The sequence below is a fragment of the Abramis brama genome, assembly GCF_963993115.1.
Source record: "Abramis brama genome assembly, chromosome: 10".
Classification (NCBI taxonomy): domain Eukaryota; kingdom Metazoa; phylum Chordata; class Actinopteri; order Cypriniformes; family Leuciscidae; genus Abramis; species Abramis brama.
This window is the reverse complement of record NC_139972.1, coordinates 2,670,311-2,682,500: the sequence shown is the minus strand read 5'-3', so window position 1 is coordinate 2,682,500 and position 12,190 is coordinate 2,670,311. Positions and strand designations below refer to the sequence as shown.

The 12,190-nt window shown below is 39.8% G+C and overlaps 1 protein-coding gene across 1 annotated transcript; it reads left to right on the top strand.

Annotated features, from left to right (window-relative positions):
* Positions 1–125: 125 nt before the first annotated feature.
* On the top strand, positions 126–11,001 carry LOC311091378 (WD repeat-containing protein 20). The gene is made up of 4 exons (XM_084127319.1): positions 126–501; positions 3,081–3,263; positions 5,908–7,263; positions 8,231–11,001. The coding sequence occupies exons 1-4, from the start codon at positions 148–150 to the stop codon at positions 8,288–8,290; spliced, it is 1,953 nt and encodes a 650-aa protein (XP_083983445.1). The 5' UTR covers positions 126–147; the 3' UTR covers positions 8,291–11,001.
* The last annotated feature ends 1,189 nt before the right edge of the window (positions 11,002–12,190 follow it).

Genomic DNA, 12,190 nt, shown 5'->3' with positions numbered 1-12,190 from the left:
ACTGTGACTCATCCTCATCCTCTTCATCACTGATGTGTCTCTCCGGTCTGAGTTCACCGAGACCCGCTGCTCCATCGCGCTTGTAGTTTTCCTCAGTGTTTCCAGGTCAGCGGCGCGCGCTTCCTGTGCGGCGCGTCGGGACTGAAGATGGCCGCGGATGGAGGCGCGCTGAAGGATATCAATGAGATTAAATCTCAGTTCCGGACCCGCGAGGGATTCTACAAGCTGCTCACCCTCTCGGACTCCCAGCAGCGCGCCGGGCTGCCGCGCGGGCCCTCTGCGGGCGTCGCGGTGGGTCCGGGCTCCATCGCGGGCGGCGGGGCGGGTGCAGGGCTGGTGCAGGGGCCCGGGGCCTCCGCCAACTCCTCCCCGGGATTCCTGCCGCCGGTGCGGGTGTCGATGGTGAAGCTGAAGCCGGAGGACCCGAGCGAGGAGTCGGAGCGCGTGTGTTTCAACATCGGCAGGGAACTTTACTTCTACACCTACACGAACATCAAGAAGGTACGGACGGGTTCGGCATGAACACACACATGAATACACGCTCTTGGTCTCAAAGTGATTTGTTTTTAATGACAGATTCGGATCGACTGCGGATCTGAGCGCTTTAATGTAACAGCGCGTCAATGTAACAGCGCTACAATGTAGGCTAACAGTGCTTTAATGTAATTCAATTCACATTTATTTGTGTAGCGCTTTTCAAAATACACTGCGTTTCAAAGCAGCTTTACAGAAAATGTATCACAAATGTTCACATTAACATTTAGAGTGATCTGTTATCAGAGGTAACTGTCTAAGCTATGTATTACATAAATGTATACAAAATCACAGTATGCGAAAAATGTATTAATTTAAACAATGTTATAATTTAAGGCAGAAACAATGAGCTCGTTGAAGTAATGAATACTTGTTTGTTAACAAATGATTATGACATTTAGAAAAATGTAGCATTGGTGCATGTTTGGTGCATCATAATGTAACGGCGCTTTAATGTAACGACGCTTTAGCGTACCGACACTTTAACATAACATTGCTTTAATGTAACGGCACTACAATGTAACAGCACTTTAATGAAACGGCGCTTTATTGTAACAGCGCTTTAATGTAATGGCACTTTAATGTAACAGCGCTTCAATATAACATTTGCGGATTGATGATGATGATGATGATGATGATGCGCGAGATCAAGAGCACTGAGCGAGGAGTCAGAGTGCGTGTGCTTCAACATCAGGGATGCAGGGAACTTTACTTCTACCCCTACACGAACATTAAGAAGGTACGAACGGGTTCGGATCGACTGCGGATCTGAGCGCTTTAATGTAACAGCGCTACAATGTAACAGTGCTTTAATGTAACAGTGCTTTAATGTAACAGCGCTTTAATGTAACAGCGCTTTAATGTAACAGCGCTTTAATGTAACAGCGCTACAATGTAACAGCGCTACAATGTAACAGCGCTACAATGTAATAGTGCTTTAATGTAACAGTACTTTAATGTAACATTGCTTTAATGTAACAGCGCTTTAATGTAACAGTGCTTTAATGTAACAGCGCTTTAATGTAACAGTGCTTTAATGTAACAGCGCTACAATGTAACATTGCTTTAATGTAACAGCGCTACAATGTAACAGTGCTACAATGTAACATTGCTCTAATGTAACAGTGCTTTAATGTAACGGTGCTTTTATGTAACAGCGCTTCAATATAACATTCACGGATTGATGATGATGATGCGCGAGATCAAGAGAATCGCATTGAAATCTTTCTGCAGGACTCTCGTTGTTAGATTTCATCTCTCATGTACATATATGCAAGCTTTCAGTAAAGCTTGTGTTTGTGTTGAAGACATCCACACTGCTCAGTATCAGTAATGGTCATTGGTTTATGATGGACATAAACAGTGTCCAGTCCTTGAAATGCTTTTAAAATGGTTTTAGTGGCCACTGAACCACCACAAGATGTCTCACTTGACCCTGAGTTCTAGTATTGTTGTTGTTTTGTTTATCCTCTTGATCTGGTCAGAGACTCCCATCGTGATTTCATAATTGTATGTACATAAAAAGAGAAGTTGTTGTTTGCACATTTGAACAAAAAATATGTTAGATGTTAAAATTTTACACTAGAGTTTGTGACCATCAGTGTTCAAATGCAAATAATCCTAAAATGATACAATGATCTTGTCCTTTCATATATATCCAAATCTGGGTCATTATAGTGAACTAAAACTAAAAACATAAGAAGAAAACATCTTCAAAATAAAATAGTTGTTAACTGAATAAACTTATTTTCATCTAGTTTAACTTGTTGATGTACTAAAATAGTTGATGTACTAAAATATCTCAAACTAAAACTGGAATAAAAATTAATAAAAAACTATATAGACATATTTTAAAAAGGAAAAATATTAATATGACTAAACACAATTAAATATGGATTACCGCCACAGAATCAACAAATAAGAAAGTAATGACTTTTATATCTCACAATTCTGAGAAAAAAAGTTAGAATTGCAGGATATAAACTCACAATAGCAAGAAATGAAGTCAGAATTATTAGATAAAAAGTCAGAATTACCTTTTTTATTTTTTATTCTGTGAGCTTCCATAACAAAATGACTAAAGATTTAACCTAAAATTAAAATTAAAAATATCACGCTCTTCCTAAGTGTTTCTGTCTTGTTTTCCAGCACAAATATCTAAACATTCTTAAAGGTGAAATATCCCTTTAAATCAAGATACATTTACTGGTGACTGAAGATATTAAGTCTTGTTTACTGAAAAATGTATCAAGATGAAGTGAGTTTGTGCTTAAAACAAGAATAAATATTTGTCAATGTGGTTAGAAAAATAATGTTAATTGAAAGAGAAAACATGATTATTTTTTGTACTTGTTCACAGCATACACTCAGCAAACATCATGTTGCTTCTCCAGTAAATGCATCTTGATTTAAGAATCTTTAGATATTTGTGCTGGAAAACAAGACAGAAACACTGAGGAAGAACATCATTTCTGCAGTGTATACGAATAAAACACTACTTAAAACCCCAATGACAGAAACACCTGTGAATCTCTGTGCGTCTACAGGCGGTGGATCTCAGCAAGCCGATAGACAAGCGCATCTATAAGGGAACCCAGCCCACGTGTCACGACTTTAACCAGTACTCGGCCACCGCTGACAGCGTGGCTCTGATCGTGGGCTTCTCCGCAGGACAGGTGCAATACCTCGACCCCATCAAGAAAGAGACCAGCAAACTCTTCAACGAGGAGGTGAGCAGAGGAGAACACACTCATTTACACACACATCTGCATCATTGAGTCACAGATGTTACACTCTTAGACATGACGGTTCTAAATAGAGCTCCAAAAATATCCTATATAAGGAGAAAGTTCCTCTGTAGTCAATCATTTTATCCCTTAAATTTCAAAGCGTGTTTTTGAGACTGTCTTTGGTTCACTGCAGTTTTAAGGAGGAAATACTCAGCAATGCTGTCGACTTATGAATTTACACATGGTTTGTCTTAAAGCACATTAAAAACACCACATAGACACATAAACAACATTAAAAGCTGGATTTTCACCACAGGGGGACTTTAAAAATGATTGCATCATTTCATGTTTAACGGGTTATTTAAAAATATTTCTAGTGATAAGGTGTGTTTACAAGCTGCTTAATTCATAAAATTAAATTAAAAATGTATTTAAACAAAATTAATTAATTAAAACAATCCACAAAATGATCCTATTATGGGAACCACTAAAGGTTCTAAATATGATGTGTCTGTCGGAACCCTTTAAGGTTCCATATAGAATCTAGTCCTGATTTGGCCAGTGATGATTTAATTTCATAATTCTACCATCCTAGTTTTCTTATTTTTCCATGCTGAACAGTTTCTAAATATGAGAGCATTATTTTGTGGACTAATCCTGGTCCAGTCGATGTCGATGTTTAGTTCAGCGAACGTCACAAAAGTCTGGAGATCCACTGTCCTGTGGATTCTGACATCATGTTTCTACATCAGTGATATGAAAACAGGAACACAACCCTTGCAAACAGCCACAAACATTTAGTAATTTCCTCGTGGCAGTTTGTATTTTTCAATCTACTCGAATGCATGAAAAGCTCCTACTCAGTCTTTACTACTTGACCTTTTTACAACTCGCAATCACTATGGGGTCACTAAGATTTTGTAATACTTTTTGAAGGAAGTCTCTCCTGCTCACCATTTATTTGATCAAAAATACAGGACATTTTTTTTAAATATTATTAGAATGTAAAACATCTGTTTTCTATGTGAATATATAGTAAAGTGTAATTTATTCCTGTGATCAAAGCTGAATTTTCAGCATCATTACTCCAGTCTTCAGTGTCACATGATCCTTCAGAAATCACTCTAATATGAGGATTTGATGATCAAGAAACATTTGTGATTATTATCAATGTTGAAAACAGTTGTGCTGCCTAATTGTTTTGAGGAAACCGTGATACATTTTATTTTCCAGGATTCTTTGATGAAAAGAAGGTTATATTTGCATTAGGGCTGGGACAATACATCGATGCATCGCGGTCGTGGATCGATTCCAATTTTTTTCTGAATCTGAGCTTAGTTTTAACAGCAGATGGCGCTCTAGGCTAGGTTGTAACAGCAGATGGCGCTCTAGGGTAGTTTTTAACAGCAGATGGCGCTCTAGGGTAGTGCTAATTTTTAACAGCAGATGGCGCTCTAGGCTAGTTTTTAACAGCAGATGGCGCTCTAGGCTAGGTTGTAACAGCAGATGGCGCTCTAGGGTAGTTTTTAACAGCAGATGGCGCTCTAGGGTAGTTTTTAACAGCAGATGGCGCTCTAGGCTAGGTTGTAACAGCAGATGGCGCTCTAGGCTAGGTTGTAACAGCAGATGGCGCTCTAGGCTAGTTTTTAACAGCAGATGGCGCTCTAGGGTAGTGCTAATTTTTAACAGCAGATGGCGCTCTAGGCTAGTTTTTAACAGCAGATGGCGCTCTTGCCTAGGTTGTAACAGCAGATGGCGCTCTAGGGTAGTTTTTAACAGCAGATGGCGCTCTAGGGTAGTTTTTAACAGCAGATGGCGCTCTAGGCTAGGTTGTAACAGCAGATGGCGCTCTAGGCTAGGTTGTAACAGCAGATGGCGCTCTAGGCTAGTTTTTAACAGCAGATGGCGCTCTAGGCTAGGTTGTAACAGCAGATGGCGCTCTAGGCTAGGTTGTAACAGCAGATGGCGCTCTAGGCTAGTTTTTAACAGCAGATGGCGCTCTAGGCTAGTTTTTAACAGCAGATGGCGCTCTAGGCTAGGTTGTAACAGCAGATGGCGCTCTAGGCTAGTTTTTAACAGCAGATGGCGCTCTAGGCTAATTTTTAACAGCAGATGGCGCTCTAGGCTAGGTTGTAACAGCAGATGGCGCTCTAGGCTAATTTTTAACAGCAGATGGCGCTCTAGGCTAGGTTGTAACAGCAGATGGCGCTCTAGGCTCATTTTTACCAGCGCACTCAAATGCTCACGAATTCCGCTGATTCTGAGAATGTACTTGCACCTCAGAATGCTTTTATGACGCGAGATTAATGTCAACAGCCCACTGCAAACACCCTTGTAATTCGCTTCAACCTTTTCGAACTTTATGAATGATTATTTTATAGCAGGTTCAAGTGAAGTGTGTAAGGCATTGGAAGCCAGTAGATTACGGCTGTTTCTAGAGCACGCAGCGCCATCAGCTGTTAAAAACTAAACTCAGAATCGATTCGAGGGAGAATCGCGATGCATTCGGGAAAAATTGGAATCAATCCAGAATCATTTCTCGATTCACGATGCATCGATATATATCCCAGCCCTATTTTACATCATAGATGTCAGTTTATAATAATCGTCACATTACTGATATTGTGTGATTTCTCTCCCGCAGAGATTGATAGACAAATCAAAAGTGACGTGTCTAAAATGGCTGCCGAAGTCTGAGAATCTCTTCCTGGCGTCTCACGCTAGCGGTCACCTTTACCTCTACAACGTGGAGCATCCGTGCGGCACCACGGCGCCTCAGTACTGCCTCCTCCGCCAGGGCGAGGGCTTCTCCGTCTACTCCTGCAAGACTAAAACGCCCCGCAACCCGTTACTCCGCTGGGTGGTCGGCGAGGGAGGCCTGAACGAGTTCGCGTTCTCACCTGACGGCGTTCACGTAGCGTGTGTCGGACAGGATGGATGCCTCCGCGTCTTCCACTTCGACTCAATGGAGCTGCAAGGAGTCATGAAAAGCTACTTCGGAGGGTTGCTTTGCGTGTCCTGGAGCCCTGATGGGAAGTACTTAGCAACCGGCGGAGAAGACGATCTAGTGACGGTGTGGTCGTTTGCGGAAAGCCGAGTCGTAGCGCGCGGACATGGTCACAAATCTTGGGTTAACGTTGTGGCGTTCGACCCGTTTACCACTAACCTAGAGGACGACGATCCGATGGAGCCGATGGAGCTCAGCGGGAGCGAGGAGGATCTCCAGCAGGGGGCGCTACACTTCGCGCGCGTGCGCACTAGCAGCACGCTATCGCGCCTCTCGCGGCACAGCTCTAAAGGTGGAGCTTCATCCGTATCGTACCGCTTCGGATCCGTCGGGCAAGACACACAATTCTGTTTGTGGGATCTTACGGATGACGTGCTATATCCAAGACTTCCGCTTTCAAGAGCGCTTACGAACACCTTCGGCTCCACCGTTACGACATCCACTGCGTTAAACATCACTAGCGGAAGTGGCGTTGTCGAAGGCCACCATCATCCCTCGCATCAGGCGTCTACATTACCGTTACCTTTACCTCGTTCGCTGTCGCGCTCAAATTCACTTCCACACCCTGCCGTCGCAAACACCTCCAAAAGCCAGGGGGCGACGGAGAGCAACGCGGTTAGCGGAGGCGCTGCCGCTGCTGGAGGAACTACGCCGTTTAGCATTGGACGCTTCGCTACGCTGTCGCTGCAAGAGCGTAAATCGGACAAATCCGGGGTTGGAGGGGAAAAGGAGCACAAGCGCTACCACAGCCTCGGGAACATCAGCAAAAGCAACGATAAGATCAACGTGGCGCCGCGTAGCAACCGGCTAGATGGCGCTAAGGTCTTGGGAACCACGCTGTGTCCGCGCATGAATGAGGTGCCTCTGCTGGAGCCGCTAGTGTGCAAGAAAATCGCCCACGAGCGACTCACTGTACTCGTGTTCATGAACGATTGCATCATCACCGCGTGCCAGGAGGGGCTCATCTGCACTTGGGCTCGACCCGGCAAAGTGGTGAGTCCCGATCTAAACGGAAAGCCTTTGGCCCAGTTCAAAATGCACACGTAATGCGCCAAATGCAAATAAAAAATAAATAAGCAGCAATTATATAGGTTCAAGGCCTTTAAACTCATCCGTGAAAAGTTATTGTTTTATTTAGAAAGCTGTAACCACCTAGATCATAGATGGAAAAGATAATTTACAGCCAAAGCAGGCAATTTACTAAGGAAATACAGTCAAACCCAAAAATTATGTACACATAATGAAAAACACAATTTAATTTTGTAGCATGAAAGCATTGCGAATGACATCATTGAAAACATTTAAATTGTCATTCAATAGGTCATTTGCAGTGCATCATGGGAGAGAGTTCTTTTATTCAGTTATTTTAATTTCCGGAACCAACTGTTACACTCTTCCCAATTAACCTTTTTAAATATATGAATACAATTTTGTTTATCCTTTAACTGCCTTTTTTTCCTATCACATAGTTTAGGTCATAATCATCATAAATTAGGTATCAATCGAAAAATTAAACACTCAAAAGTAGTTTTTTAAAAATTTAACATGGCGTTACCATCGAAATGGTACTTTAAAACCGTTTAGCAGGCTCCTCCCCCTAGTGGGCGGAGTCATGCCTCAAATGTTACTGCACTAGTATTTTATAATCAAAACTTTTTCTAATCTTGACAAAGCATATCATTGGAAAGCTCAAGATTCAATATTTGGCCGCTGTTTTGTGACATATTTGTGCGCATCAAACCCGATGGCTATTTTTGGTACTGCGCCTAAACAAAATCTCACAGGAACCTCAATTTTTATGATATCAACTTTAAATTTGGAGCACAACTTGCTTAGACATGACTTTAATTTTGTACCAATTTTAGAGTCCAAATAATTTAGTAAAATATATATTTTGTATAAAGTACTGTAGATTTGCTTTAGAGTCAAACTCATGGTGTTTCTTGTGTTTTTGCTCTAGCATCCGCCTCAACCGCTGTCAGCACAGAATGGAAACTCGCCGAGCGGGACCGTCGTATAGCCGAAGCTTCATTCCCGAGAGCCAGGAGCCAGTGTTTCACCCAAATGTGTCCTCCATCCACGCTTTAGTTGCACATTAACGTCACATGTAAATGCACACGGGACCATGATGCACAGACAGACTGCAAACGATCGAAGATCGAGACTCTTCTGTGCAGAAACCCTGCTGGCCTCTTCTTTAGCGAATAACTCTGCGAAAGCCACGGCCATTTTACTTTCTATTTATTTATTTGACCATTGAGTCTTCTATTGTACATATTCAGACTACTCTATAATGGAATAATGAACTCGAATAATTAATATATGAAGATCCTATATTGTACATAGCGACAGATGCATTGAATGTTTAGCAGATTTTAGGGGAATTGAGGATTTATTGTTCTTGTGTGCTAGTGCTTCATAAGCTGTCGGATGGGAAAGTGCATCTTTTGCTTTGCCATTGAGAGTTGCGAACATTCGTCCGACCGCTAGACGAGTTTCCCGCTTCATAGATTAGAGAGATTAACAAGGTTAATGTTGTCTAGAAATGGCGTATGAACGGGCGAAAGCGAGATTTTATACATTTGCTAAGTTTTTGCCAAGCAAAAAAAGTCACCGCTGAATGAAATCGTTCACGTGACTGTTTAGAGCTCTTGAAATTTGCCTTGTTGAACGCAAGTCAGATGCAATCGAAGAGAGAAACTTCTCGACACGTTTAACTCTTGTAGCATGGAGTAGGCGCTATTCCTTACACCTGCTATGCCTCTTGCAAAATTTTGCACATTTACAGGTTGATTTGAGCTTGACTATTTTCAGAAATCTGGATCACTGAAGTGGAGTGTGTTTTACGCCATGCAGACTTCTCGAAAGGACAATGTTGTATCAAACGGCTGAACTTTTGCCGTTCAATTCAATTATTCCCATTAAGCAGATCAGCTTTAGCATCACGTTAACAGAAGTAACCCATCTGCATTCAACAGCTGTGTTTCCATCCACCTATTTTTTGGATAATGCATATAAAAATGCTTGATGGAAACGCCAAGATGCGCATAAATTTGAAAAAACGTACACGCTCAATTGAGTTATATAATTTTTTTTACTTTTAACAAGTCGAAACTACGATTAAAACACATTTACTGAATAAATCCCTCAAACCTCATGTGACTTTCCCTCAGCGTCAGCTGTGATTGGATAACTGGAGTAACCAGTGGACCAATGGCATCACAGCATCTCAAATGTTGGTTTGGTGTTTCTGAAAGTCAAAGTGTGTAATCAGAGTGATTTGGTGTAATTCCCTCCAGAAGCGTCTCACACACACGAGTGTGTTCCCGAACACCAGCATCCGAACGCCAGAGAACACGACAGCGTTTACTGTGTTTCGCCTGACGCTCGAGACACACTAATTTATGATGGAGGGAGAAAGAGTCTGATTGCAGAAACTTACAGTTTATTACTGATATTTTGCACCAGGAAGTGATGATTTTGTTCTCTTGAACACATGGGATGGAAACACTGCTTTATTCGCAAATGATTTATGCCATATCCCAGTTTTGTGCACGAATTCACAACATTTGATGGAAACACAGCTAATATCGTCAATAGATTTCACATGTACTGTCAGTTTCTTGGCTATTCGAACGTTAAGCGAACATTCCATTTTCTCACTCTTCAAACATCATGGGAACGTTACTTTTGAATTGTCATGAAACATTCTGAAACCAGTAGAAACATTTAAAAAAACGTATTTAGACGAACATCCAATAAAAAAAAAAGTTTCATGAATGATGTCTTTGACCTATAATGTTTCGAGACTTTGAACGAATGTTCTATTAACGTTACTGGAAGAACGTTTGTTCGTAACTTGGAGAGAACGTTCCCTGTTAGCTGGAAGTTTCTTTTGTGAGCCTGAACTTACAGGATTGTTTTCTCTGTAGTGAACGCTCTAGGAAACTGCTAGGATTGCATTAAACTTGCTTTGAGAAGTCTGTGAAGAGCCATATTTGATGACATTGAGTCTTTCTAGACGTCTGCATAGAAAACACTCTCTGGTTGTAGCCTGAATGTGGTTTATGTGTTACATCATGTGATTTCGGCTACTTTAGTGACCCCTGAACGTTTCTTCTCCAAGAGGCAGCTTGTGTTTTAGACAAAGCTACTGAATATGCGATCATTCCCAGCTAATCACAGAATATTATGTGGAAAAAAACAGTGTTTTACCCCTGACATTATGTATGCTTAACACTTAAGTCTCATTTGTGTTTATTATTATTATTATAATTTTTTTATCTCAGATATTTTGGGACTTTTGTTTTGTATGACTGTAGCGTTGTCATTGTTTTTACTGTTAACTTGAGAAATGCAATGGGACCAATTAGTGGATGTTGGAACATTTTGTTTATTTTTATTGTACATTTTTTAAAATACTGATTTAACAATACCATCCATTCGTTTTTTATTTATTTTTTTGCAAATGCATTCAGTTCTGACAGATGTTTTGTTTCATTGTAGTGTGTGTATCCAACATATGACAGCGCCTCGTCAATGTATGAAAAAGGACGATTTCAATGGAGAATCCATTCCTCCACACTGCTTTCCTTTAAAATCATTGAATTTCCACTGCATGTGTTTTTATTTAGCACACGGTTATATGCCTGAGTCTGGTGACGTGGCCAACAATATCACAATATACAGTTTGTATATGGGAATCTGTTATTAAAACATCAAATACTCGTGCATTGCATTGTTATTTGTAATGACTTACACCAATGATCACTTTTAATTAACCAAAGTAGTGCTAAAATTCCCAATAAGTTATGCAACATTCGAAACATCCGATGTTTTAAAAACGTTAAGCGACCGATAAGGGAACATTCCATTTTCTGCAAACAACATTCTCTGAACATTCTAAAACTAGTAACATTTAAGATTTTGAGAACATTATTAAAGGCCAGATAACCCTGGTGAAATAAAAAATATGTTAAGTATACTTGCAGACAGACTAATTCAGTATACTTCAAGTGCGTTTATGATTAGTTAATATGAAGTGTGCCATTTTGAAACAACTAATTTTGTACTAAATATATTTTAGTTGTAATTAAAGTGTAGTAAAGCATAACTTTAAGTGTATTTAGTGTACTTTTGTGTGCTAAATTGGAACAATTTCAAGTGTACTTAATATACTTTATGTGTGCAGGGACTAATTACATGCTTGATTAGTGATATTAAAGTGTACTTTATTTGTGTTACAAGTACATTACAAATTCATTACGAGTGTCTTCGAAACATACAACCAATAAACCATAAGTGTATTATATTTGAGTAAAAATATGCTCAGTAATACCTTTGGCTTATTCCAAATACTATAAATTGCACACTTTGTCTTAAATGACAAATGCACATTAATAAACAGACATTACTTAGCTAAAGCGTTGTACAATATTGTATACTATAATGTATTTTGTAAGTATACTTTCAATGGATTGTTACAATGATCATTTTCAGCACAGTTAAGAAATATACCTAAAATAGATTTTTAAGTAAAGTGCAAATAAATGCACTTTTAAAAAATAAACAGAATTTTCACTTCAAGTATATTTTTCTTTTATTTTCTAATTATTGTAAAAAAAATACTAAATTACAATTATGTTTAAGTGTGTTAAAAGTTACCTTTAGTATATTTAAAGATAGTAAAAAATGTTGTTACTATATTCGCAATGTACTATTAACAAAGGGAATATACTTCAAATACAGTAAAGTGTACTTTTTTCACTAGGGAACATTTAATGTTTTGCAATCAACGTTATGCGACCATTAAGGGAACATTACATTTTCTCCAAACATCATGGGAATGTTACTTTTGAATGTTCTCTGAACGTTCTGAAACTAACATTTAAAAAACGTTAGATGGAACGTCCAACTAAAA

Excerpts from the sequence above, each read along its gene's own strand:
- LOC311091378 (XM_084127319.1), top strand. The coding sequence starts at position 148 with ATGGCCGCGGATGGAGGCGCGCTGAAGGATATCAATGAGATTAAATCT. Across the intron at positions 3,264-5,907 it reads GCAAACTCTTCAACGAGGAG|AGATTGATAGACAAATCAAA; the intron begins GTGAGCAGAGGA and ends TCTCTCCCGCAG. Across the intron at positions 7,264-8,230 it reads GGGCTCGACCCGGCAAAGTG|CATCCGCCTCAACCGCTGTC; the intron begins GTGAGTCCCGAT and ends TTTTTGCTCTAG.